General features: G+C 57.9%; 1 protein-coding gene across 7 annotated transcripts in view; it reads left to right on the forward strand.

The window, feature by feature from the left end:
* Positions 1-406: 406 nt before the first annotated feature.
* Positions 407-27,995, forward strand: part of KCNIP2 (potassium voltage-gated channel interacting protein 2) — a 43,048-nt gene continuing 15,459 nt past the window's right edge. Inside the window, exon 1 of one of the 7 annotated variants that reach the window (XM_077784665.2) lies at positions 407-579. In XM_077784665.2, coding sequence (XP_077640791.1) covers positions 507-579 — 73 coding nt within the window. In that variant the 5' untranslated portion in view covers positions 407-506. Of the gene's footprint in view, positions 580-23,582; positions 24,673-26,716; positions 27,975-27,995 lie in introns of those variants that run through there. The other 6 variants (XM_085582680.1, XM_021536379.4, XM_077784666.2 and 3 more) reach the window with 6 other exon arrangements.

Here is a 27,995-nt window from a genome sequence, read left to right on the forward strand (position 1 = left end):
AGTGGGCTGTGGGGGTCTGCACCCCTCCCGCCCGACGCCGTCTCCATCTCCGTCCCCTTCTCCGTCCCTGCGCGGTGCCTGACGCCCGGGGCTCTCCCGGACCGCCGGAGACCGCACCTCGGTGCAGTCCGGACCAGCTCTCTCCCTGCCTCTTCCCGGGAGCGCCCCCGCTCTCCGCCCCTCGCCCGTGCCTCAGTTTCCCCGCGGCGGCGGGGCCGGGCTGGCGGTTCTCGGGAAGAGGCGGGGAAGGAGGAGAGGGAGGGGGCGGCCGTGCCCAGCCCCGGCGGCGGCGGCGGCGGGGACCGGGGCGGCTGCGCGCTCCTGCTGCCGAGCCGAGCCGAGCCGAGCCGAGCCGAGCTCCCGGCACCGGCGGCCCCTTGGCGCTGCCGCGCTGAGCGGCGCGGGCGGCGGGGCGGGGGCAGGCGGCGGCCGCGGGCAGCCCCTGCCCGCCGGCGCAGCCCGTGCGCCCCGTCGCCGGTCCCCTCGCCGCTCGGCGGGGCGGGAAGATGCGGAGCAAGGGCAGGAAGGAGAGCCTGTCCGACTCCCGCGACCTGGACGGCTCCTACGACCAGCTGACGGGTGAGTGCCGCCGCCGGGGAAGGTGCAGCAGCCACTCGGACCACGGCGCGGGGCGGTCCCGGGCACCCGCTTCCAGCCCCGCTGAGCCCCGTCCCTGCCCGCTCCGCTTCGCCGCACGCCTTGCTCGGGGAGAGGGGGAACGGCCGCGACCCCGGCGCTGGAGCAGGGGAACAGTCCCGGCCCCCGCGGGGAGGGTGCTCCGGGGGCGATAGGGCTGGTCCCAGCGTGCAGAGGTTGTCCCGAGGCAAGGAAAAGGCCCCGGGCGGGGAGTGGATCGCTTGGATCGCTTTTGGCCGTCAGCCACGTTCGCACTCCCTCACTGTTACGCCCAAGCCCCTCGGGACACCAGGGTCTGGCGCTGGGCTCTCTCTGCCATGCCTTGTGTCCCCGCTGCACCCTGGGGTGGCACAGCAGCATCCCGGCAGCAGGTTCCCCAGGGAAGACAGGCTCACTCCGCTCAGAAAACCCAGCAGCACCACGGTGTTTGGTGTCTTCACCCATCACCCGGTGTCCCCTAGAGCACCCCTTGAGACGTCCTGCCCCTGGGTGGGATAGCTCTGGGACAGAGAGGATTAAGACGATCAATTTGTGACCCTATTGTATTCCCCTTCATCCTCTGCCCCATCAGGGAACTGCCGAGCATCCCACATTCCATAACATCTGTCCATCCGTCACACCTCATCTTCCACTGTCCGATAGGGAAGCAGCTGGGCTGGAGCTGGCAACACCGCTCCTTCCCCATGTGCTCTCCGCAGATCTGGAATCCTGTCCTCTTTCAGGGCCTCTGTTGCAGCTGTGAAATGGGGCAGCAGATCCCACCTGCCTTCTGGGGCCCCAGTGGAGCTGAACCTTTCCTTAGCCACTGGGGTTCGGTGTCCTGGTGCCTGTCTGTGGGCACAGGCAGCTTCCCTGAGATCCGGTGATGCTTTTCCTGCTGAAGTCTGGGGTGGATTTCAGGATTTGCTCTAGAATTTCAAATAGGTGGTGGCAGCAGAGCAGGACCTCTGCTCTTCTTTCCTCAACAGCCCCACACATGGGAAACGCTGCTAACTGTCTGCCCAAACGTGCTGCAGAGAAGATATTTTTGAGCTGTGTAGGAACTTGGAACCCACACACAACTTTTGGTTTCTCCGGTAACTTTAAAATGTCCATATGGATTTAAATCAAATCAAAGTTAAAAATAAATTCCAGTGTCTCTAACACTGAGACCTTTTAAGCCTGGGCTTACCTCTGAGCCAGCTGTGCAGCAAGAATGTGGATGGAGTGGAGCTGCACCACCATGCAAGTCTCTGCCCGCAGGGATGGAGCTTTGGGGAAGTCTTTGGGGAATAAGGGTGCAAATATCATTTCCCAGAGTGGGAAACAGGCCCTGTAGGGCATGTCACTCATTTCCTATCTCTGTCAAGTCAGTGACCTGCCAGGGCAGAGCCTGCAGTAGCATCATAGAGGAGAGGGATCTGGTCCCAGTGGCACTGATTTCCCCTGCACTGGCTGAATGCACTGAAGCAGACCGCCCCTGTAGAGGGAAAGCTTTCTCCCAGAAAGTGTGGAAGTGATGCAGGCAGGAGAGGGGATGCAACCTTAACTCTAGGGAGGGTTTACTAGCTTGACCCCATGCCTTCTAACCTGGTCTTGGCTCTCCTGATGTCCTGGAGATGTTGTGAGGAGCTGGGTCCTCCACAGGGCTGTAGCAATGCCCCGGGGTGAAGCTGGCAGTGCCTGTGTGGGCTCTATCTGCAGACAGGAGGGTTGCCTCTGGTACCTGCTGTTTGGTAGCTCAGCTCTGCTTGGGGTCAAGCACGAGCAGTTTTGGGTGTTCCTGCAGCTTTGGAGACCCCCATCCATCAGGATGTGTCAGAGTTTAGATGGCATCTGCCATGCAAGAACTGTTAACCAAGAGATGATCTGGTGTCAGGCAGGGCAACAGCCCCACAGCAGCTCCAGTGTGTACAGGAACAGCAGTCAGCCCTGCTGCCTCCCATCACTGCCCAAAATCATGGGTGAGAGCAATGTGATTCCCACCTGTGCAGGCCCAGAGAAAGGTTAGCAACACCCATTTCCAGAAGGAGAGGGGCTAAACAAGAGAGCAGGACCATGCTCAGGGTAAAAACACTCCACGATGTCCACTCATTCTTAAATTTAAAAAGCTGTTGTAAATGAGGGTGCAGTGACAGTCCCCACTCCTTGTGGCGTCTCTAGAGATGCCCAGCTGCCCTGGCTAATGTGGGCACGTGGATGTGTGTGTGAGAGGCCAGAGTGAATGAGAACTGCCTGCATGTGAGCAGTGGGGACAGCAGCAGCACTCCCTGTGCTGGGGAAACACAGGCAGGCTGTGCTGGGGCGAGCCAGGATGGACCCTGCCTGTGCTGACCCTGGTGTGGTGGCATGGGCAAGGGCAGGAAGCAGCCATGCCTGCCTGGCTGCTGAGTCTGAGGCTGGGCACCCACCTGGCTGCTAAGGAGAGAAGAGTTTAGGTTACACCACCAGGAAATTAAACTGGTCCATTTCTGGGATATTTAGATGACGCTAGCAAGAAATAAAAGCTATCCATAAATTTCATTATTCCTCCTGCCTCTAATGGCATGAGCAATTAGTGCGCGAGCAGTGCCCAGAGCCAGTGTCTCAGGACTGCTCTGGCCATGGTTCTCCATGCAGAAGAAATGGGAATGCAGAGCCACTTTGTCCCGAGAAGTGCAGGTGCCACATCCCTGACCCTGAATGCTGGCAGTGTGAGAGGTGAGTGAGCTTGGAGGAGGATTTCCCTCCCGCCTGAATGTCCACAGGGATATGTGGGCATCACGGGTGCCCTAGCTCCAGATCTGGAGCAAGGGTGGGTGGCCTGGAACTTGTCCTGCCTCATGGACAAACCTCTCCCAGCCATGCTGTATCCCATGAGCAGGACAGCATGTGCCAGCACAGGGCCAATATCTAGGCTGTCTGGGGTGGGGCAAAGCCCCTAACTGCATTTTGGAAAAATGAGGGTTTTATCTCAAGGGCTTTTGCGTCCCCAAGAAAGGGTTGGGAGGCTCACTTTTCACCCCTGCTTTTTTCCTCCAATTGTCGTGATCTGGGACTCGAGCAACCGCTTTGCTCCACCCCAAAGGCAGCCGCAGCGTTTGCAGGGTTGAGCGATTGCTGTAGAGATCATCTGCAGAGCTTTGGGATCCTTCTGTCTTCAGAGGCACAGCTGATGGATGGGGACTCCCCAACTCCTAGCACTTCTAGCAGCCCACCCTGTGAGATGAAAGCCTTAGGCAGCAGCGTAGCAGCAGCACAGCATCTGGCTGAGCTCTCCTCCCTACCTCGAGGGAGGGTGTTTCAGAGGTATTTCTCCCCATGGCGGTATGAAAGGAGAGGTAGGGCCAAGCTGTCCCCCACAGACACATCAGAGGGAGAACAGGCCAGTCAGTGGGAGGACAGTGGAAGAAGGGTTCCAGCCCTTGCCATGGGATAAAGCTGAGGAGCTGTATCTTGGCAATGCTGCAGGAGGGTCCCAGGTGATGGGCAGATCTGGGGCTGTGCCAGGGGCTTGTTCTTCATCGTGTCTGCTCACAGCCCGTGATCAGCCAGGTGGGGGGAACATCTCCACCAGCTTGTCATGGCGTAGGGCTTCCATCTGCATGGGTAATAATTTATTTCCCAGAGTGTGGGGGAGGTATCAGTGGTAGCCTGTCCCAAATAATAGTGTGTGTAGGGGGAAGCAGTGGGATCTGCAGCTGGAAGATGGAGTGACAGGATCATTAGGTGGGAGCAAGGGCATGAACAGGCAGGGGCTGGCCAGGAGCCCAGCTGCAAGTGTGAATGGCAGGTTGTGTGCTGTGCCTGTGTGCTGGATGGATCCCAAGGATGAGGACTGGAGTGGAGACTGTCCCCAAGACCAGCCCACCCACATCCAGAATAAAGGTCCTTCTCTTGTCCAGTTGCTTTCCAAGAACAGCCCTGCACAGCCCTGTCCTCATGGGTCTGGCAAGGCCAGCTACCTGCATCCCTCTGGTCACTGTCAAGCATGGGTTGTCCCCTCCTCCTAGCAGCAGCCCCCAGGAGGGGTGACACACACCAGTGTCCTTCCCCTGGATGTCTGACCCGTGGGAACTGTGTATTGCCCATCTGCCTGCTCTCCTGCTAACCTGCCTCCCCTCCTGCTGCTGCCCCATGCAACCTCCCTCTGCTTGCCACTTCTGCTCCTGCAGCCTGGCAGTGAGGCTGGGCTGGAAGCCACGCTGACCCTCAAGCCAGGTGCCCGAGCTCCCAGGAGGTCCTCTGTCAGGGTGGGGTACTGTAGAAAAGGGTCTCCCCCTCGTGTGCCAGGGTTTGGGGCTCCCATGGGTCATCTCTGTGCCAAAGCGCCTTGCCCTCAATGGCTGCTGCACCTTCCCGGGGTGATGGGATTGTTGCCTGACTCTGCCTCATCTCTGTCTGCCGTCTCCCTCCTTCTGGCATCTGTACCCTCTTCCTCTTCCCTCTTTGCTGTCCTGGCTTGTCTGCAGTCCTCTGATGCTGATGACTTCTCCCTCATGGGGTGTTGTGGCATTGCTGAGATCCTGAGGGTCCCTGATGGAAGGGATGCTGCTCCTAGCCAAACACAGGGCAAGGAGCATGTGAGTGGTGCTGCCGGGTACCGCTGCTCACGGGCAGGTTGGATTTCGCAGGTGGAAAGGCTGGAGCTGAGGTTTTGGGAACCGCTGCTGCATCCCTGCAAGCAAAGGCAGGTTGGAGTCCATGGGGAATTGGTGGCACAGGATTAATTGACAGGAAGTTTGTGGATTTGGTTGGGCCGGTTAAACAGCTGATCTCTACAGATGCTGATGCATAATTCATGGATTGTCTCAACTTCAGCCAAGGAATGCAGCTCCTGCTGCACAGGGCTGGCCATGCACGGGCTCTTTCACCAGGTCTGTGTCTGGGCATCGAATTTTTCCTCACTGTTGGCCATGTTACAGCTGGAAAATGTCTCAGTGGTGCTGTTCTCATACTGTGTGTTGTGCTGGAACCAGTTGCCCTCAGAGGTTTGGGAGCCAGCATATGAGGAGGTTTGGTCACTGGAGCAAACTCTGGTTTCTTCCAGCTGTATTGGGTCCATATGTCCCAGCTGGGCCTGAGCTTCATGCATTAACAGCTTGGATGTCAGTGGGTCACCCCCAGCCCTGAAGGACAGGAGAGACCCCATTCATGGAGCTGCCTCTGCCTCACTCCTCATTAGTGATGTTTTCATTAGGGGAAGTGGTTTGGTTTTGTTTAAGCCAAATTGCTGTGCTTGGGAGATGATAAATCCATCTGCTGGCAAATCGCTCTCCTGCCGCCGGATCCCAGCCCTGCTCTCTAATCACGCTGCAGATAAATGAGCCTTTAGTGAAACCAATCTCCCTGTCGTCCCTCGCAGGGGGGGGCTGAGCTGGGTGGTCTGATGGCATGGTGAGGGGCTCTGGCTTGAGATGGGGAATCACAACCCTTCACTAACACTGTAGAACTCTGAGGGTGGTTATTGCTGAGCAAGCGAACTGCTGAGGTTGTTGCAAGCGGCTTCTGTGGGAGCAAAGGGGCAGAGGAGCCCCTTTCCACAGGGGAGCCCTGCACAGCCCTGCACAGCCACAGACTGCAGATGGGTGCAGGGGTCATGTTCAACCCGCTGTCCATGCCAGAGTGCTCTGCTGGCAGCTGGGGCTGGGTGCGTGCCATGCCATGGGGGTGAGTGGCAGGATATGAGGGACGAGTGACCCTGGTCCCAGTGCTACTCTCCCTTGAGGGCTTTGCAAATGTTCTGTGGCAGCCGGGCTGTACTGGGTGGGAGGATCCTACTGGGTTCTCCTGTCCCCGAGCTGCTGTGGCTCTGGCTGCTTCAGGCTTTTAAGTAAATTTGTCTTCCTCTTCAGATGAAAAGGGGTGGTGCAGCCCCTGGGGAGCAGTGAGAGTAATTAGCTTGTTTGGAGACAGCCCTGCAGGAAGGAGCTGGGGGCAGGATACTGCTGCCTTCAACAGGAATTGACAGAGATGGGGGACGTGGAGGGCTGCCACCTTCACTGCCTCTTAACTTGGGCTTCCTTGAATGTTTCCTCTGTGGTCCAGACAGGGCAAGTCACCTATGGACACTGCTGGGCAGGGAAGGCACTCACTGCCATTGACGTGCACTTCTGCGTCCATGCCTTGCGTGCCTCTCCAGCCCCAAAGGCTTGACTCCATCAGGTTTCAGATGACTCCAGCCCCATTTTGGCAGGAAGCACTCTGCTTTTGAACCTGTTGGGTTGGAGATCCCTTCTGTTTAGGGAGCTGGCACATCTCCAAACCCCAGGCTTGTGTTGTCATTGCTGCTGGGGACTCTGGGCAGAAAGGTCAATGTACCATCCATGCTGCTCCTGCTCACTCCACCTGGGGACATGGGGGACCTTGAGACCCTGAGGTCTGCAGGACGTACAAGCAGGAGCCCCATGCACTCTGAGCATGCGTGATCATCCAATTCCAGTGAGTGTTTTAGGGGTTGTGCCCTGTGCAAGCAGGGACACTGCACACCCCTGCAGACAAACCTGCTCCGCTTAGAGAGCCCTGGGCTGTACCTGGAACAGGCAGATGGCTTTGTCCTGATGGGAGGGAGGTGTGGGGTCTGACTGCTCACAGGGAGGTCTGTCAGGGACCATGCTGCAGCAGCAGCAGTGCCTGTAGGTAGGCAGGGAATACTCAGAGCCCCAAGGGGCTGGCAGTGGAGACTGACAGCTTCACCTGCGGTCCCTCTCTAGGGAGCAGGTCAGGGACAATGGTGGAGTGACGAGCTCAGCAGGTCGGGTGGTGGCACAAATCTACTGCCTTAGCTCTGCCCCACAGAGGCTTGAGAACTGGATGGGACTGGCCACCCTGGTCTGTCCTGTTGTCCCCGTGAGACACATCCCATGGCAGTGGCATTCCTTCAGGGAAGGGGCTCGACACTCTGAAGCAGAGGCAGGCTTCTTGGCAAGGTGCTACCATGAGAGACTGGCATGACCCAGCACTGAGCTTGTGGGGCAGAAAGTGGGACCCTGCTCCTGGCTTCAGTCACTGACCCCAGCAGCAGAGCAGAGATGCACCAAATCCCTTACCTGTCCTCTTCCCATTACCAGCCACGCACCTGGACATCAAAAAAGTGCTTTTTAGGGATGGAGTATCATTGGTGATGGCCTGGCCAGGATGAGAGTCTCAGGGAAGAGGGGTTTCCTTGACCCAGTTGGGGAGGGTGTCACTCTGTGGGATACAGGGAGACACCAGAAAACTCTCACACCCATCAGGAGCCTGGTCAGGAGCCAGGAAAGAGCTCCCTGTCTGCTTTCACCAGTTACTGCAGCCCATGCAGCTGTGGTGGGGTGAGATGGGAACTGGCCTGCTCACTAATGAGATTAGACAGGCGAGCCATTGCTCCTGGCCCCTTTGGTTAATCGCTTCTTCCTAGATTGAAGTTTTTAAAATTGCATTGCTTACAGAAAGCCCCTGGATGGGTTTAAAGGCAATAATCCACCTGTCCCTCTGTCACTGCAAGGGCCCCCCCTTGGGCTACTGGGCAGTGGGTTGTTGAAGTCGCTGGTGTGTCTCCACATGTCTCAGTGTCCCTAGGAGGTGGGTGGCAGCACTGGCCCTTGACAGCTTCTGATTAATTCCAAGAGGGAATATGCATTAATTGTTAATGGTGTGATTTAGTGAAGTCTCCAGAGGTGAGGGAGAAGGGACTAGGTCAGATGCCAGGCTCTGTACTGCAGCCCATGTGACAGGTCCCTTTTGCCATCCCCTCCATGTCCTGCTGCCTCAAGGGCCATGGTAGGCAGCTGCCTATCCTACTAGACTCCTAGGGGCATGCTGGATGTGGGTGGTTCAGTGATGTGGTACAGCACCCCCTGCCCTGGTTGCACTTGGTTGAGGTCTTGTCTGACCCTGGAGCAGGGAGGGACAGCAGCTGGTGCCAGGTTCTGGGGTCGCAGCACAGGTGGAAAAGGGCTGTGGGGCCTGGGCAGCACAATAACAGATGTTATATTATGCTGTGGTTATGACTGATCCCAGCATCTCTTGAAGACATCTCAGCCCTCTCCTGAGTGGTGGGATCTGCCCCTAAGTACTTCTTTCTTTCCCCTTCACTCTGCTTCTAGGAGTTGATCTTCTGAGCCCATCCCCAGCCTTCTGCTGATCATGCTGACCCAAACAAATTTCCCCTGGAGCCCGCCCTCCCTGCTTGCTTCCCCGCCATCGTGCTAAGTGAGTCACTCCCAGGCACCAGGAATCATTCATGTCATTTCCCCCTTTGCCGCAAAGTCATTAATGCGAGTGGAATAATTTGTTGCATAACGGAGAGGATCGGCGGGAGCGCTGCTCTGGCAAGTGATTCCTGGCCCTGGCCACCACTGCCCGGGGAGAGGGCAGCTTGATGGGATCCTGCTGGTCCCACAGCTGCACCATGCTGGCAGCAATGGGGTCGGATCCCTGAGGCATTTTTCCAAAAGCCATCAAGTCTTGCCTGAATCGCAGCCGGGGGGATGGACCTGTTTGTCATGGCCTTGGTGTCTGCTCACCCTCACACAGATCCTCCAAAAGGGACGTGTTCCACCTCCCCGACAGTGACACAGGCAAGAAGTGTCCCCTGCATTGATCAGAGTGTGTGTTGTGGCACCCTTTATTCTGGCCACATCCCTGCCTCCTACCCACTCCAGCTCCTCTGAGCTTCCCACGCTGTGGGTGTCACAAGTGCTTCCTACCAGCATCCAAATCCCTCCTGACTTCTTGTTCCAGAACTGGGGACCCCAGAATGTCCCAGCAAGGGTGCAGCAGCTCTGGAACTGCTCCCAGTGAGTTGCCAGCTGGCTGTTTTTGGTGTAAACTCAAGCACAGTTGGCGGTCTCTCCTGGGAAACTTGCAGCCTCCCAGGTAGAGGGCTGCCCAGAGGGAGCACTTGCCACCCCACCAGCAAAGGGGTGTGGGGGCTGAGAGCCTGTGCTCGAGTGGTGCTCGCTGTGATTGTGGTAGATCCAGTGTCCCCCCTGCATATCGAGTGGGAGAAGGTCAGGGAGCAGTGCTTTAGGTGATAAGAGGCACTGTGGAGACTGCTCCCTCTCCCCAGGGTTAATTTCCTTCTATCCCACACTTGGCCAGGCATTAATTTAAAGATGCTGTAATGGAGAGGGAGAGTGTAAGAGGATTGGGCTGAGGACGGGAGGATTTAACAAAGGGAAGGGATGTGGTTGGGGGATACACAGGGTCTGATGGTGCAGGGTGGGCAGGAAATGCTGTGCACTCCTCAAGACTGAGCCACCCTGATGTGTCCCAGCTGCCACTGTGATGGCATCCATGGTACCCCCCAACTTTGCTGTTGCATGGGAATGAAGCTTTTCCTCTCCTCAGGGAGAGCTACTGGTGGCTGGGTGGGGACAGGGCTGTGAGCTGCTTGCTTGAAGTGTGGCCATGCTGTGTGTTCCACCCGTCTGTGCTTTGTGTGAGACACCAGGCACAAGCTCAAACCCAAGCCTGGAGTGACCAGCAGGAGGGCATCGTGCCTGGATGGGGGACAGTAGGTGGGAAGGGGCAGGCAGAGTCCCTTTGGGATGCCATATCCCAGCTGGGACTTAGTGCCCTTGGCTCAGCGGGGCAGCAAGCCCCTCGGAGGAGGTGGCTGCCCTGGAGCAGAAAGGGGAAGAAGGAGATGGTGTTTAATATTTCCAAGTGGCTCACTAAAAACTTGCTGTTCCTTGGGACTGGCCATCCCCCAGCATCCCCCAGGAGGGGCTGGGATCCGGGCTCCCCAGAGCAGTGTAAGCTGGAGGGAGAGGCTCTTTTGGGACCACACCCATGGAGGTAAAGGAGGTTTTCTCCTCTTCCAACCCTCACAGACTCAAGGGTCCCACCTCTGCCCTGGACCGAAGTGCCAGGAAAGGGACATGGGTCCCAAGGGATGGTGGTGTCCCCCCAGCCCTGCACCATCCTTTGTCTCCCTCAGCCCTGTTTGTTTTCTCAGTCTGCCCTGTTGTAATTACAACCCACTGTCACTCTCTGGATACTATAACTCCTCTTTTATCACTGCTTAATTAAATGACAGTGGGGAGGTGAGGGGCTGGTAACCCCGTGTTTGCTAGGCTCGACAGCCCAGTGGCACTGAGGAGGTCTCCTGGGGCTGGCAGAGGAGCTGGGTGGGGATGGCTGCGCTCTGGCCTGGGCAATCTGGCTGAACGTGGGGTACCTGCATGCCCTTGGGAGGGATGAGGTGCTGACTTTGTTGTTCATGGGTACAGGATCTCTGGTACAGATGTTTCCAGGCCAGCCCTGAGGAAGTGCCCTGGATGTGACCACTGACACCCCACCTATAATTCTCCCCTCAGTTTGGAGCCTTGCCTGCTACCAGGCCAGGAAGAGTGTGTGAGCAAGGTGCCTGCTGCCAGGCCAGCACCTCTGCCTGCAATTAGTTGGTGCTAATGAGTGTCCCTGGAAGCTGCTGCCAGGTCAGTGATCTCTGGCAGAGTACCTGCCAGGCTATCCCCCTGTGAGACCAGACACATGGGTCCCACCCCCTGCTCAGCAGAGCATCCTCGGTTGGCTCCCTCTGCCCAGGCTCCCTCCCTTCCTCGTCCCTCTGCTGTCTCTCTGCCTTTGCACTTTCCCCTGGAGGCTGGTTCCAGTTCGGGCACTGTCAGTAATGCACCTCCAGGTACTGCCCCTGTGTCTTTCTGCTCAGGGTGCTCCTTTCTCCCCATCACAGCCACCCCACAAGTTGTTGCAACAGTGGAAATGGAGTCTGTTATGACATCCTCAGGAGCAGGATATGGCCCTATTTAAAAACACATGGGCTGGGGTGGTAGGAGTACTCCCCTGGGCACTGCTCATTCTGCTGTGATGGACTGGGGAGGAGATGTACAACATGTCTGACTGGGGTAGACTGGGAAATGCCCCCCAGTATGTACAGCCCTGGCTCTCGGGACCCTGGCTGAGAAATGATCAGTCTGGGTGGAGATGGAGCAGTTTTAGAGGCACTGTAGGTCTTTGTGGCAGGATGTTGTGGGGACAAATTCCGTGATGATGTAGGGGTTGTGTACAGATGTGGAAGCATGGGATGACCTGCAGGCTCAGGGTAGCTCTCCTGGTGTGCTGCCCATCCTCACAGCCTGTCCTCCTGCCTGCCCTGGATTTGCAGCTCCCAACTCGATTTGCACAGATCAAAGCCCGGGGCCATCTCTCATCTTGGCTTACCTGTCCCCAGCCTGGAATGCAGGGGAGGTTTGGAGGTAATCCTTGCACACGGGATGCTGCTGGCTAATTATAACAGAACCTCTCACTTCGTGGGAACCACGGCAAATTGTCCCTTGAGCCCTGGCAGCAATGGTACAAATCTTCCACTAATTAGACTTGAAAGTCCTCCCGTGAGCTCAGACACAGGATGGATATTTGATTATTAACATATTTATTTCTGAATCTCTCAGCAGGTCTTGCACTGGAAGATTGTGCTCCCCCTCCATAATTGCCAGGCACATTTATTCCTATCAAGAGTGCCTGGGGGCTCCAGGGAGTGGCAGGGGGAGGCTGGGGGGGGGGGGGGGCTGTTCTGTCTGTGTGCTAATTTTTGAGATTGTCTCATTAAGGTGTGTAGAAGAAAACCTGCTGATGCTGAGAAGGTCTTAGGTAGGAGCAAGGCCCCTGGGCTCTGCCCTGTGCCTCTCACCAGCCCCTCTCCCAGATAGGATGCTCCTGATCCTCCTGCCCAAATGGGCAGAGGAGGGATGAGGATGACCCAGTGGTGCAGATCTGGTGCTGGGCTCCACAGCCCAATGCAAAGCTGCCGGCCATGGCACCTCCAGGGAGAGCATCCCTTCCTCCAGTGGAGGCAGACAAACTGCAATGGAAACACTGTCTCTGAAACAACTGAAAATAGCTTTCCTGTCCCCAAAATGTCAGTCTCAAAAGGCAGTCTCTAGGGCCCCTCTGGGGTGGCAGTCAGCTGAGCGGGTGCCCTGGAGATGCTGAGTGGGAGGCCCTGCTGCCCCGTGGGGCAGAGAGCAGAGGGTGGAAGGCTGAGCCATCGCTCAGAGTACAAGTGGAGAGAGGGTCAGTGCTGGCATGGGGGGCCATTAGCCCAGCCATGAGGATGCACTGTGCCTTGGCTTGAGGCTAGAGAAGGGCGCTGCTGGGCTGTGGGCTGTTGGAAGGGCAGCACTGACCTTGTGTGTGGTCATTGCCCTGCGCCCCCCAGGTCCAGCCAGCCACCTATCCAGGGGCTTCAGGCCAGTGCCGGGGTGTTGTTGGCATGGGGGCTCCATGGCTTGGTGAGGAGCCATGGGTCAGGACCTCAGCCCCATCTCCAGCACCACTTTGCTCTCCCTCCCTGCCTTGTTGCTGTGACTCCCTGAGCCGAGGGCACACGCCTGGTTACAGCTCTGGAGTTATTAATAGCAGCAAACCCTCTTGATGCCTTCAAGCCAAGTCCATTTTGGGGGAGATTCCTGCCATTTGAAGCATGTTTCCCCTCTGGGCGTCTTATCTCCCTCTCCCAGCTGTGCAGGCAGCGCGTGCAGGAGCCCCTGGGTGAGCGGTGCTGCCAGCAGCCCGTGTCACTCAGCGCAGCAGCATCGCCTGGGTGACAGAGGGTGTCCCGCTCCCCGGCCCCAGGCAGCCCAGAGCCACGGCACACGTGGGAGCCGAGGTCGTGTCCCAGCCTGTTCCCACTGTGCTTCCTCCTGTCACCCTGCCGAGACAGATCTGTTGGTGGCCAAGTGAGCGCTGATTGCAAGGAAATGAGCCTGGTGCCACCTCCAATTTACTGGGGCCCAACCCACGTCTGATTGCACAGAGCTCATTAATTTGCCACCATCACTGTGGATTGGTCTGGGGTGGTGAGAGTGGCAAGGCTGGAGAGATGGAGGCCATGTCCTCTCCTGGAGCAGACTTGGGAGCAGGGCTGGCATCACTTGTGACCAGGATGAGATTTTTTCCCAGCTTCTCAATTCAGGAGACCCTGGTGATGATTGGAATGGGTGCTAGAACAGGGCTGGGGATGGAAATCCCTGCTAATTTTCATGGGGTGCCATGGGCATGGAGCAAGGTGGGCATCTGCGGGGGTAGAAAGATGCTGGTTTGGGATAGGGAGATGCTGTGTCTGTGCTGTGCTCCAGTGTGAGCTGTGCACCCCCGTCCAGCAAAGCGCACATTTGTGAAGGCCACGCTCTTTGGAGCTCCTGGGTGCTGTGCTGCCTCACTGCCTGATATACCCTGGGTGCCCCCAACACTGCTGTGCTTTTCAGACACAACAAGCTCTGAAATGCCCCCAGATGGTCCAGGCAGGTTATGGTTCTACTTGCTTACAGCTGTTGTCTCGATGTGTCAGCCCTATAACCAGGGCTGGGTTCAGCTCCTGGCTCTTCTTCCTTCCCTGTGGTTCTGTTTCCCTGCAGCTGTTGGTGCAGCTCTCTGCCCTCCTGTTGCAGGACATGGAGACGCTCGGGGTGCACCCCAGGAGCCAGGGCAGGGTTTGATGAAGCCATTCCCCCAACTTTGTCCTCTCCTACTGCCGCTTCTATCCTGTTCATGGGGTCAGTGAATTATTCATACCCTGGCAGGCGGGGTTGTGTCTGTGGCCGCCTGTGTGATGCTAAAGGGGCCAACATGCCGTCAAGCACAGAGAGCTTTTCTGTGTAAATACCTAAAATATTTAGCAGAACTGACGAAAAAAGATTCAGCTTGGGAGGATTCAGTGTCAGCGTAATCTGGATGTTTGAGGGCCATCACGAGGGTTTTGGGGGTGATGGACATACCAGGGTGGATCCTGGTGGGGCTCTGACTTTCATCTTGGCCTGACACGCACAACCCAAGTTGGTGATGGAGTTTGTGTCTGTTTGTTGGTCTAACAACCCATCTGTTGGGTCTTTCTTTTTGTCTCTGCCATCAGAGAGTGGGGGTGCCTCATCCTTTCCCTGCATTGCAGGGATGCTTTGGCATGTGCTTATCCCTAGCATGGTGCCACAGAGCCAGGCTGCTGCCCCATTGCCTGCTGCCTGCCAGCTGCTGGCAGGTGGGTGCTGCAGGACCAGGGCACAGCGTTGGGCTGGGTTCTTTTCCTGGCAGCACCTTCCCAAGCAGATAGATCACGTCACACGCATTTTTTAGTAAGATCCACCAGCTGAGAACAAGCTGAGCTGTCATTGCACGTTTGTGATCAAAGCCAGACGTGCCCTGGCAGCCCTGGGGAGAGTGGCCTGTGTGCCATTCCTCTCTGTCACAGCAGGTTGGGGATCCAGCCTTGTCACAGGTTGAAGGTACGTGCCCCTGCATTCCTGAATGTACCAGGATGACCAATGCCCTCTTGCCTGCTGCAGTTCAATGATTCCTGACCCAAACAGCTGAGGGTGGGTGCAGTTATGATGCAGAGCTGTTGATGGTGTTATGCTTCATGCACAGTCCTACATGCCAAAAATTGCACCTTCTGCTGGCAGTCAGAATGAGGTAGGTTTGCTGGCAGCAAAGATTGGGGTAGAAAAGGAATTGTGCTTGTCCTGGGGTGTGTTTTAGGCCAGGTTCACAAGGGAGCAATCAGATGTAAGGGGTGCAGGGAGCTGTGGCCAGCTCTGGATAGGAAAGCACATGGAGCCAGCTGGCTGTGACAATGTAGAGCTGCCCTGCGAGAAAGCCTGGGCTGCTGGCAGCTTTTCCTTGGCTTTTTCAAGCTCGTCCTTTCATGGATGCTCTCTGAGCCTTGGCAAGGTAGGAGCTGTATGCTGGCCCCCGATCTGTACATCCCAGGGCCAAGCCGCGGGATGTGCGGCCAAAGGCAGGAGGGGCTCAGAGTTAGAGCACACAGCTCCTCCCAGGCTTTGTGCCCTGCTCCGAGCCTTCCTCCACCTCTTTGCTGGATTTTCGGCTGCCCCTTCGCCTCCCCGGCGGTGTGGTGGCGCTGCCGGCGGTGCGTGCCTGCGGTGTGCCCGTGCAGCGCGGCTCTGTTGTGTTTCCCTCTGCAAGTGCAGCAGAGCCCTCGGGCTGCACTTCACTGTGACAGCACATCCCCTGTCAGACCCGCTGCAAATCCTGACTGCTAATAGCTATGCAAATTGCCTCATTAGCTGCTTTATTTATTTTCTCTGGCATCACGTTTTCAGCACTTCCCCCAGACCCGGAGGCTGCGGTTTCCCCGGGCTGGGAGGAGGCAGGAGCGGAGCAGCAGCACGCAGGGCTGGCTGGGCTGAGCCTTCCTCTCCTGGTGGCAGAGGTGTTGGGATCACACGGAGCCACGCACCCCGATGTGGTGTATCTGGGACCAGAAACTCATGGCTCCTGAAGTGATCCTGCTGCTGGGATGTCCACCTCCTTCTCCCTCATCGTGTCCTGGCTCTGGTCTGAGTCTTGCTGAGCTCTCCCTCCAGCCAGGACCTGCTCTGCTCTGCTCTGTCCCTGCCAAGAAACTGTGGGTCTGGCATTGCTGGAATGTGTATGCCCTCCACCCGAAAAAAAAAAAAAAGGTGAGTTTGAATTATTTAGAGAGAGAACAAAGCATTTGCTCAGCCGCTGTGGACCTGAGTGGTGGGCTGAGGCTTGGCACAGGGTCGAAGGATGTCCTGCATCCTTCTCACTCTGATTATCCTTCCTTGGTAATGGAAATTTTCCTCCTTCCCGCCCTGATTGCCCTTCCTCATTACTGGAAATATGCCTCCCATCCTGACAGCCCTTCCTCCCTGAGAGAAATGTTGGCATCTGCTTTCTGCCAGCCACAGGATGACTCCAGAGAGCTCACAGATGCCCTGGCCAAGGTGGCCCTGGGCTGGGGCTGGGGCTGGGGCCCTTCTCTGGTGTTGTCCCTGAGGAGTGTAGCCCAAGTTGAAATACTTTGAAGCCCAGGCACCATCCAGGGCATCCCTGTGACATGCTGGATGGTAGGCACATTCCTACTCATGCTGGATGTGCCTGCAAGCACTGCTCTTTCCTGGCTGCATTTTCTAGGGGTGTTTATGTGCCCACGACATCCATTACAGTGAATCAGGCTTTGCATGGACACCAGGGGACCCATATACTAGTATGATGAATGGTATAAAGACCTTGATTCAGCCACTCCATGGGCTTGTCAGTGCCATGCTGAGCTGCCTGTAAGCATTATGTTTTCTACCCCATCCCCTTCTGTTTATCTTTTATTTCCTTCCTTCTCTTGGCGGTTGTGCTAATGAATATTTCATGGCCAGGAACCAGCGTGAATTCCCCCGGCAGCTCCCTGCACTCCCTCGCCAGGTACCAGCCCAATAGCCGGTGGCTTAGGAAGGATGCATCTGCCAGGAAGCCATCTCGGGAGGAGGGGGCCCAGGTAGGAAAGGAAGCAATGGCTCTGGTGTGGGCAGATGTGTCGTGTCCCCCTCCTCGGCAGTGTTGTCACTGTCTCTTCAGCCTCCAAGGGACTGCCAGCGACCGCGCTGGCCGCATGTCCGTGGTGGCCGCACGGCCTTTACGGTTCCCGTGCATCCCCTCACACGCGTGCAGGGCCACGCTCCGACACAACAACACGTGTCCTCTCCTGTCCCCCGTGTGCCATCAGCTGCCACAGCCGTCTGAACGAGCCGTGTCCCCGGCTCACCTCCCGCCGCTCTGCTGCGCTGTACCGGGGCTCCTCTCAGCGTCAGGCAGCGGCACCGCGACCGCACGGAGCGAGGGACACGGAGCGAGGGACACGGAGCGAGGGCAGGGAGCGAGGGACACGGAGCGAGGGACACGGAGCGAGGGACACGGAGCGAGGGCAGGGAGCGAGGGGCACGGAGCGAGGGCAGGGAGCGAGGGACACGGAGCGAGGGGCACGGAGCGAGGGGCACGGAGCGAGGGCAGGGAGCGTGGGCAGGGAGCGAGGGACACGGAGCGAGGGCAGGGAGCGAGGGACACGGAGCGAGGGCAGGGAGCGAGGGCAGGGAGCGTGGGCAGTCCGTGTCCCCACCCTTGATATCACAGATGCATCGCATGGCCTGCACTGCCTGTCCCGGCTCCTGTGCTTCCAAGCTGGAGGTGTCTCAGCACAGCCAGCGGGCAGGCATGGGACCGGAGCAGGGAAGTGCAGGACAGTGCTGGTCTTCAGTCCCCCTGAATTTGCCCTTTATCCCCCAAGCTAGACTGGGCCACGGTGCAGGCTTGGCATTACAAGGTGTGGGCAGTATCTCTCTTTGCCAGGGTCAAAACACATGGGGGAAGCATGTGCTGCAGCAGGAGCCAGGGCCTGGAGCCACAGCCTTCCTCTTTCCCATTGCTGCAGCTCCAGCAGCGGCATGTCCCCTTTGGGGGCCCAGCAGATGCTCTAGGGACACAGGCTGACTCTAAGTATCTTTTTGGGAGATGATTTCCTTCGTCCCCCCGTGAGGCTCTGTGGGGAATGGAGCTCACCTGGGGCTGCAGCTGGGGCAGGGGCTGGGGAAACACTGGCCTTCTTAAGCAGGGAGCAGGTCTGGGAGAACCACAGGCTGGGTTGTGGGGCAGGAGGCTGGAGGATGCACCCTGCAGTGGCACCCGTGGGTGGATGTGACCCAGGTGGGGTCTTTAGCAAGAAAAGTTGTGTAAGGGTGGGCTCAACAGCCCTGCCCTGTGGCTTGCTTTTAATTTGTGCTGAATTCCTACTTGGCTTTCCAGGGAGGAGCAGGGTCAGTGACCAGGGTGGCCAACATCTGCTGATCTGGAAGGGACAGGAGATGTCCCACATGGCCATCATGACCAGGGTGAACAGGATGGCACGTGCATGTCTCACCCACTCGGGACATGCTGGGATGGGGCAACTTTCCCTGTCAGATGGAAACTGGCTGCCAAGGAGCTGGATGGAAGGGCTTGGGATGGATCTGCGAACTTTGCATGCTGTCACGTACTGTGGGCTCTGGCACCCTCCTGCGGCTGTTCTGTCGCCTGTCCTGTGTCCCGCGGGCCTTTGGGATGCTGCAGCTGCCTTGGTCTGGTTTGTGCTGGCTGGTCCCCGTAGCACTGGGGACAGTGTGCATTTGCAGGATCTGGCCTTGTATCACCCAGCTCATGGGACCTGATCACTGCAAGAAACTGTCCCAATGTGTTTGTGTTGTGGGGTTGAGCCAGGAGCAGAGCTCCTGGGTACTGTAGACATGGATGAGGGTCCTAAACCCCACACCTGTTCCTGGAAGGTGTCAGGAGTGAACTGGGCACTGCTGGCTACCCAGTCTCTGAACTTTCAGCTGCGGGCAAGTGGTTCGCAGGGGTAGATTCAGTCAAGGTGTTGCAATCACATATTGTATCTACATCTATGTCTCTGTCTGCTGAGCTGCTCAGTCTGCCTCAGCTGGTCTGGACTGGCCCCTTCCTCTTGTGAGGTTGATCTCCCTTGCAGCCCTTCCCTGGCCTGGGGCTTTGTGGATGTATTATTAAAGGGCTGCAAGTCCCTGCTGTGCTGTGTGTTGTGCCTTGTTTAGGATCTCTCCAAACCTGTCTCAGCTATGCTACCAGTGCAGCATCCCCTGCTGCAGGTCCCCCTCCCCCTAGGACACTGTCATGCTGTGGTGTGGAGACACTGTTGGGCAGCTGACCCCCTTTTGCATGGCCATAGCCTGTGTAAGACAGGGGGCAGACAGAGGGGGTCTTGGTTTGGAGGGGATGGCCTTTCTTTTGGGGAGCAGGAGGTGAGGTTCCCCTATGCCAGCCCCAGTACAGGGTTGGTGGGAAGTGCTGGTGCTCTTGCCCCTTCCCTTTGGACTCCTTCTTGAGGTATTGGTAGGGACTGGACAGTCTGGCTGTTCCTGGCTGTATCATGGCTCCACCCTCTTTTCCATCCCTGAGGGAACAGAAGCTGTCATTTCCATCAGGTCCCTTTTTGTTCGCTTCCTTCCCTATTAATAAGAGATGAAATTTATGAGATTATAGAGTCTGGATGGATTCAGAACTGATAGAATCCTGCTGCTGTGGGGTGTGAATGCACTATAGAGATGTAATACAGCTGGGAAAATGGTATTAAGGGAAGGGATGTTGTCTTGAGTCTGCACAGACTATCTCAGGCTGGCTCTGGGAGCAGCAAAATCCCACTGCTACCAGACAGGACTTTGTTTTCTGGCTCTGACGTACTGTGCAATTAGCAACTTGCTGCCAAGCTGAGCTTTGGAGTGAGCAGCTCTCAGCCTGGGTGGTCTCAGAGTCTGACTCCTCTTCCTCCTATCCTTGCATCCATCCTTGTCTCCTCCCCTGTGTGGAGCCAGCAGAAGTGGATGTTTGGAGATGCAGGACACTTGCAGTGATGAAGGATTGATGCCCAGGGATGCAGGATGTTCACAACACTTGATTATGGGAGTGGATGGCTCATGCTCAAGGATGCAGGATGCTCTCGGTGCCGGCTTCCCTCCGGAAGGAGCATCTTGCCTGCTCTTGGAGAGAGGCGGCCCTGGGATGCAGCGGTGCCTCATTGGTCAGCGGGACCTGTGGAGTCTGCGGGTTGCCATACCAACCTGCCTCTGGTTCCCGGCCAGCCGGGGCGTGAAGTGCCGGGTCGAGCTGGTGCCAAGGGGCGGATCAGGAGCCGGGGGCAACCCGAGGCTGTGCCAGCCAGGGAGGCGTCCCTCCGCTTCTGCCGGAGGGTTGGCTGGCACCGCTGGGCTCCCCGGCACCCCGCATCGCCCTGACGCTACTCCCCGCCGCTCCCCGCAACTTTGCGGCACGGAGGGGGACGGCGGGAGGGCACGGCCCGGGGGGGCGAGCCCGGACATCCCTCTCCCTCTCAGCGGCCGGCTTTCGTGAGCTCGAGTCCCGGGAGGGGCACCGCCGCCGAGCTCTTGTGTCCCGCTGCCCACCTGCACCGGAGCATCCCCGCGCAAAACTTCCCGCTGCCCGCCGCCGGGGAGCGGGGCCGGCGGCTGCCGCGCTGCCGGGCGCTGCCGCTGCCCGCTCCGCCGGCCTGCAGCGGACGCCGATGCCCGCAGGCTCGCTCCGGGCACAAAGGCTCAGTCCTCCCCCGGGCATCGCCCGCTGCTCCGAGGAGCTGGGGGCTGTTTGGCGGCCGGGAGGGGGTGCGGCTGGCTCCGTCCCCAGCGCTGGGAGCTGGAGCCATGAGCCACTGCCAGCAGCGCTGCAAGAGGCAGCTGGGCCGGGTGATCCGCTTCTTCTACCAGTTTGTCACCGGGACTCTCTCCCAAGGTAAGTAGCGTCATGGGGGACACGGGGGCTCTGTTCTGTGCCAGGGGATGTCTGTCTGGTGAGCTCTGTGGGATTATTTGGGGAGGGGAGAAATGCTGTTTAGAAATGCTGGTGGAGAGGTTGCACTGAGCTCTGTGTGGAGCAAAGCTGAAGATGCTTCCAGGAGGCAACAAAAGCTCCTGAAGGCCCCTTGTGGACCTGGCATGAAGGGAATGTTTTATTTGGGGAGGGGACTGATGCAAAGTTGAGCACGAAAGAACTGCTGTACAGATAAATTGCAGCTGGTCTGATGGTTCCTGACATGTCAAGGAATTTGGCTTCTCTGGGGCTGGAGCCATGCCCTCCATCTAGCTGGACAAAGAAGCCCTGGATGTGCCCTATGAGCCAGGGCAGGGACACACCCTGGTGCCTGCATCTACTGGTGCTTTTGTCCTGGGATGCTTGGTCCTGGGACAGAACTTCCTACTCTGTGCTCCTGGTTTGCAGTCACTGCCATGGCAGGACCCTCACGCCTGTGCCAGCCCCTGCACTACCCTGCCAGCTCCCCAGAACCCCTGAATATGAAGCCAGAATTTCCTAAACCCAGTGGGCATATCTTAGGGAGGTTATCATGGGCCTGTGTGTGCTGGGAATCTGGGTGCCCTACTCCTACCCCTGTCCCTGCATCCCTGTGCAGGGATAAATTTGGCATCCCCATGGCCTTGCCCTGCTGGGAACCACTGGGCTGCCCCTCTGGGTCCCAGCAGTGCTGGGAAGGGATGTGCTGTACCGTGAGAGCAGGGAAAGCCTTGTTGGGCCAATGTGGCAGCACCACGCCTCAGAGCAGGGCTGGGACTTGCACTGCTTTTGCCAGGACTGCCTGGAAAACCCCTCCCAGGTTTTGTCCCCTCCTTGCTTGGGGAAACCCCTGGGTCTCCACAGCCTGTGCCTGTCCTTGGGGCCAGAGAACTGCAGGAATAGGCATGGAGCACTTGGCACAGCCCGGGAGGCTGGGATGTGGGAGCAATATTTGACCTGTGAGCCATGCCCGGCCGGCATGCTACCTTCCTGCCCACAGGGACCCAAGCCCTGGGGTGGAGGCTCCCGGTCAAAGCAGGGGACAGTCCCCCAAGCCCGGCAGCGTGCCAGTCTGGAGGCTGGGTGTGCCGCAGGCCCATCCCCGCTAGTTGGCTCCATTGGGCACCAGCCAGCTTGCCTGGAGCGGAGGGGGCAGAGGATGAGTCAGCTGAGTCCAGCCCAGGGCATGAGGGGCAGAGCTGCAGGTGATGGAGCAAAGAGGGAATGGGACCTCGGGATGCTCCCAAACCCCATCACCTGCAAAGATATCCTGAGATCCTTCTCCCAGTGTCCTGGGCTTTACAGCTGGGTACTGTGGCATCGGGACGGTCGCAGATGTCCCATGGGACTGGGTTTCTGGAGTGACCATGTGTGGTGCTGAGCAGGACCAAGGGCTTTCCCTACAGCCCTGCTGGGTGTGCATGGGATTGGGATGGGCACAGAGGGCATGGCTGGCTGTGGGGCACTGACTACCCTCACTGTCTTATTGGTGTCCTCCCAAGCTCTGAGACAAGCCAAAGAGGGGTGAAACCCAAAGCCGAGCAGGTCTGAGTTGGGTGTGGGATGTGGGGCTTGCACAGCCTTCTCTCTCTGCAGCTCCCCTCCTGCCCAGCTGCTTCTCTGATCCTTGGGTCACCAAGATGCTGACCCTCTCTGGCTGTTACCCTACCACATCATTCCCTTCTGAGGGGCAGTGACCAGGGACCCCCTGTCCTTCCTGCATAGGTGAAGGAGGTCTCCTGGAGCTCACTGCAGAAGGCACTGGGTGCTTGACCAGGTGGCCTGGGACAAGAGGCCCCCTGGCTGGGTGCTCTGAGGAGCTGGCCAAGGACGGGATGCCAGAGAGGGCAAAGAGAAATGACTCAATCAATTAAACAGATTAAAACTGTGACTTCACCTCCCAAAAATAGCATTTCACCAATATTTTAATGTGCTTATTAATAATCTGCTCGCGCTCTGATTAGCAGCAAGGTAATAAGGGATCAGCTTTAACCTAAATTTAACTCTCCCTAATGGATGATGGCCCCGAGAACCAAAAAAAAAGGAGAAATTCCTATCCATCAGGCTGGCCCCCTGGCAGGTCAGGAGCACCCAAGGGAGCTGGGCAGCAGCTGTCCAGCTGTGCCCTGGGACCATCACCTCATTGTGACCCAGCAGGTCCTGTGGCATGTTTTGTGGAAGTAATGTCCTAAACATCCTGCTGCACTGAGTGAAGAACACTTTAGGGGTAGCCACAGGGGTGGCTCTCAAAGAGGGCAGATCCTGGCCACAGTCAAGGTGCAAGGTCCCCTCCTGAAGAGACAGGTCCCTTGTTAGTGGATGATTGCCCTGCTCCATCCCCATCTGCTCCATCCCACAGTGGGGGACAGTTCCACACCCCAGCTGCTGGTAGTGCTGGGAGGATGGAGACAGGGCCCAGCCACCTGGCTACCTGATGGCTCCGGGTGTGCTTGTGGCATGCTGTGTGCATGGTGCTGCTTTTTGGGCAAGAAACCCCACTCCAGGGGTTATTTATACACCACCCAGCAGGTGGCTGGTGGGGTGTTTAAATTTATCAGTGTGGCAGGGCTGTGCTGCCGGCAACACTGGAGAGGCAGGGCAGGCGTGGCTGGGTGGGGGATGCTTTATGGCTGCCAATGTCACAGCCCAAAGTGGGACAAGCGGCGTGGACTTAGTGCCAGCCTGGGCTGCCTGGTCCTGGGGCAGTGTTACAGGCTCTGCTGCTCTCCCTAGTGCTGAGCCATGGGCATGTGCCAGGGCCACTTTGCCATCCTGTCCTGTGTCACCTGTGGATCCTCAGAGCCGTTGACCTCGGGGGAGAGAGAAGGGAGGGAGGGAGGGAGGGAGGGAGGGATGGATCTGCATGCTTAGATTCTGCTCCCTGAAAGGGGCACAGCTGGGACAATGTTATACTCCTCACACACTTGGGTGGCCACAACCCCTGGCTGTGGGGGTAGAACATCTTGTATGCAAAGAGGGTTTGGGATGAAACATTTGGGTTCGGTGTCTTCCTCAGCCATATGCCCCATGGGACAGCAGATGGGGCCAAGCGCTGTGCAGGGGCCAGAAGTGTCTCAGGCATGGGTGCAGCTAATCCAGCATGGTTTGGGATTTGTGAGTGTGTGTGCCCAAACCCACAGTGGCACTAAATGTACCTGGCATCACAGAGCAGGAACCAGGCTGGTTGGCTGACTCCAGGCTGAGAGAAACAGATGCTGGTCGCAGACATCCCTGGGGAGGTGCTGTTGTGGGACACAGGAAACAAGATGCCAGACCCAGCTCTTCAGCTTGATAGAACTGCAGAGACACCTTCCTTCAAGCCCTCATGTCTGGAGCAAGGACGGACACAGGCATCAGCAGAGATCCTGGCAGCATCATTCCCTAGGTAGCCCCTTTTCCAGGACTCCCAGCTTCACCTGTGGTGTGGCAAGCAAGGAGCTGAGCCCTGAGGATCCCAAGATCATCAGGGAACTCAGAGCAGCTCTTGGGCTGTGGTGACACCTTTCTGGCCCCATGGCACTGAGACACAGCCACATGTGTAATGAGCCCTGTCTGTTCTCTGCCCCCTGCCTCCTTCTGGCTGATGGTGCCACTCTCCCCCCGGGCCAGGAGGGTTATTTTTAACTGTTTGCCATGTGCTTTCTGAGCACAATTAAGGTAATTGGTTTGGGAGCCTGGCTCTCACACAACGCTCCCAATTACCTGCCTGCCTGCCCGTGCGGCCCCCCGCCTCCCTGCCCGCGGTGGCCGGCTCCTCTGGCAGGGGGACTGCCGGGACAGGGCTGCCCCAGATCGCACGGCGGGGCTGGCTGGGGGCGCGAGCGGCCACGGGGGATGGAGCCATGGAGAGGACATCCCTGCACAACGACAGCCTGCTCTATGCCTCCCTGATTGCCATCCTCCTCCTCATCTCCTATTGGTTCACCACCCGCTGCTTCAAAATCATCAGCGGCATTGAAGGTACGGGGCTGGGGACATGGGGGACAGGGTGGCACGGCCCGGCCGCTTCCACCAACCAAGCGGTGAGGCGAGCCAGATGCTTGGTGTGGGAGAGGTGGATTGGGGACTCCCTCTCTGCCTCCTCAGGCACTTCATCAGTTCCTCTGGCTGTGGTCCTGCTCCACTGTATGTGAGAGCAGCCGGTGGCAGCCCCAGAGCTGAGCACTATTCTGGGGTCCACCATCCTGCCCGTGTCTAGGTACTGCTGCCCCTCGCTGTGAGACAGGGATGCAGATGGGCTCTCTGCAGCCTCCCACTCTTGTAGGGTGCCCAGAGCTCATGCTTGGGCCTCAATCTGTGCTTTGGGGCTCTGGGTCCCTTTGGGCATGACCCACATCTGGTGTGTTCCAGAGCTCTGGGATGTGATGGGAGTCCCAGTTTCCCCAGTGAAGGGTTTCTCCAAGCCCCCTTGCAGTGGGATATGAGTGCCAGGGGTTTGCAGGGTGAGACCTCAAGGCAAGGAGCAGGGCAGGAGGGGTGAAACTGGCATCATGTGTCTGGGGACGTGCAGAGCCTCTCCTGCCCGGGGCGTGAATCGCTCCATCCATCTGTGAGACTTCTCTCTGCACAGTTCAGCCAGAGCCTTAAGGCACTTCCAACAGCATGGCCAAATGCTGGCTGGAGGCAAGGAGAACCCCTGGGAGTGATGCCCCTCAGGGGGATGGGCTACAAAGCCCTGTCCCACACTTCTGGTGGGGTACGCATGCTCTCGAGCAATCCTTGCAGGCAGCTGTGGGTCTGGCTCCATTGGTGACATCCCACATGTGGTCCCACGTGTCTCCTCCATCCTGGGGGCAGCTCCAGATGGGGTAACATCCATGGGGACCTTGGTGAGGTGAAGGGGTGGTCCTTTGTCCCACCTAGCCCATCTGGAGCTGCCCTTGGTCGAAAGGAATATGCTCTGGGCAAGAAAACCTGGGGAATCTGGGAGTGCTGGGAGCTGGGCACAGTGTGTGGCACTGGGACATGGCACCAGTGCCAGTGCCTGTGCTGGTCCTGATGGGATTCTGTGTCATGCTGGTAGCAAACAATGGAGTGTTTTTTTAATGGCTCCAGCAGGGAAATATTTAATTCTGACATGGCAGGCAGTGGGAGAATTATCACTGCTCCACTTGGGAGGATGGCTGGCACGGGGGAGGCACAAGGGCAGGTGGGGAAGCTGTCACTCAGGGACTGACCTACCACTGCTTCAGCCCCAACATCCCACAATGCTGCCAGAGACATATGAAGGGCCGATGACAGTCTGTTCATATGGGTTCAGCAGGTTCCCTTTGCAGAGAAGCTGCCTTACACCCTCTGGATCAGTCTGGAAGGACTCCTCTCCCTCTACATCTGGCCAAAATTAGATTGCAGAAATAGACTCATGGCCTACAGGATAGGCATCTGTGCTGGAAGCAGCTGGAGGCTTGAGGATAGGATGGGTTGTAACTGGGGCTCAGCAAGAAAAGTGGCTTTAAAAACACAGTTGACATCAGTGGGAAACCCCCTGCAAGAGTGCAACAGGTCTGTGCCACCCCAGCCCAGAGGGATTGACTCACAGGCAAAACTGGGAGGCAGACGCATGAAATCCAGGCTCAGTGCCTGGAAACTCAGCTCTTTCCAAGAAAAGGAAATGCGAGGTCTGAAAACTTCCAGCCTGGGGAATGTTTCCCCAGGGAAAGCTTTCAGCTCTTTCCTCAAGATGCCTCTGATGCATCTCTGGCATCTTCTGCTGGTGTTAGAACAACCTTGGGAGCGTGCCCCAGGTGGGCAGGAGATGCCAAGCCCAGTGGCATGGAGCCACTAGACAGCCAGGCTATGCCATGACCTGGGACTGAGACACCAGCCTTCCCCATCCCCTGCCAGGGGACAAACCTGCAGCCTGCTGGACTGGAGATGGGGGTTCCTGGGAGACTGGTGTGAGGCAGCTCAGCTGGGGGATCTTGCTGGGGTCTGCTCCACAGCCTGGATATGGCAACCCCAGCTGTAGCTGTGGCAGGTGGCCTTGCTCCTGGGATGAACTGGGGGGGCTGGGAGGTGGTAGTGGCATGGGGGCAGCCCTTACTCCCTGCTTACCACACTAGTGCTGGAGTTAGTTCTGGTCTTGCATCATACACCATATGGGAATTGTCTGCCTGGAGATGGGCAGTGCTGGTGGCATCCCTGGGGGAAGACCCCAAGGGGTGCTGAGCCTTGGTGATAGGCAGTGACCACAGGTACCTGGATCCCCAGTGATTTCTGTGACTCCTGATCAAACAGCCAGGCAGAGGCTGGAATGCTGTTAGAAAAGAGCAGGGGAGCTAAATCTAGCCCTGCTGGCTGTGTGTGGATGTGTGCTCGAGACACACAGATGCACGAGTTCACCCTCTGTTTCCAGCTTCTGTGTGACCTTGGCTGGGTCCCTAGCCCCTGCTTCTCCTCCTCTCCTGCTATTGCTGCAAAATTTGGGGGTCTGGCAATGTCTTGGGAATCCTGCATCATGGCCTCTGCTCCCAGCCTGTTCTCACAAACCTGCTTCCTATCTTCCCTTGGTGTTCCCAGCAAAAATGGTGGACCCATCTGCCTGCTCAGAAATGAGGCAGATGGAATTATTGCCCCAGACACTCCTCAGGAGGGAGACGTTGAGGTGTTTAGCCAAGCTGGTCCCCATGGGGCAGACACATGTCTGGGGCACAGAGGACAAATCTGAGTCATCCCCATCCTGGATGTTTTGCCAGTGCCCAGCGTCCTGCCCCTCCCCGTGTCCCCCCCGGGAACTGAGTGCCTTTTAATATCTGTGGCCCGTTTCCTTAGCAACTGCATTAAGCAAATCGATGGAGGTGGTGTCATTGGAATGGGAGGGCATGCCTTCTTTCCCCCTCAGACCCCCCCATCCTGCCACCCCCCACGCCTCCCTCCACTTGGCCTCTCTCCACTCTTACTCACAGGCACGGCCCTGCTCTGCCTGGGCTCTCAGCCGTGGCTCGCTGAGCCTCCCACCACAGCCCTGCGCTGACCCCTCGCTCGCCCATGGCTGATGGCAGGTGCCCCTGAGTAGGGGGTGACAGCCGAACCCCCAGGAGGGACACAGGCGGGTGTCACTGGGGATGAGCGGTCTGGCGGCTGAGGTGCTGGGGTGAGGGGGCTCGAGGACTGTGACAGAGAGGGGTGGAGGGGTGAGGGGCCATGAGACACCATCACCATGAACCTGGAAGGCCTTGAGATGATTGCAGTGCTGGTGGTCTTGGTCCTCTTCGTCAAGGTGCTGGAGCAATTTGGCCTCTTCGAGCCTGTGTCCTTGGAAGGTAACGGGTGTGGGTGGTGCT

The sequence above is a fragment of the Lonchura striata genome, chromosome 6 (genome assembly GCF_050655825.1).
Source record: "Lonchura striata isolate lonStrDom1 chromosome 6, ASM5065582v1, whole genome shotgun sequence".
Taxonomy (NCBI): Eukaryota; Metazoa; Chordata; class Aves; order Passeriformes; family Estrildidae; genus Lonchura; species Lonchura striata.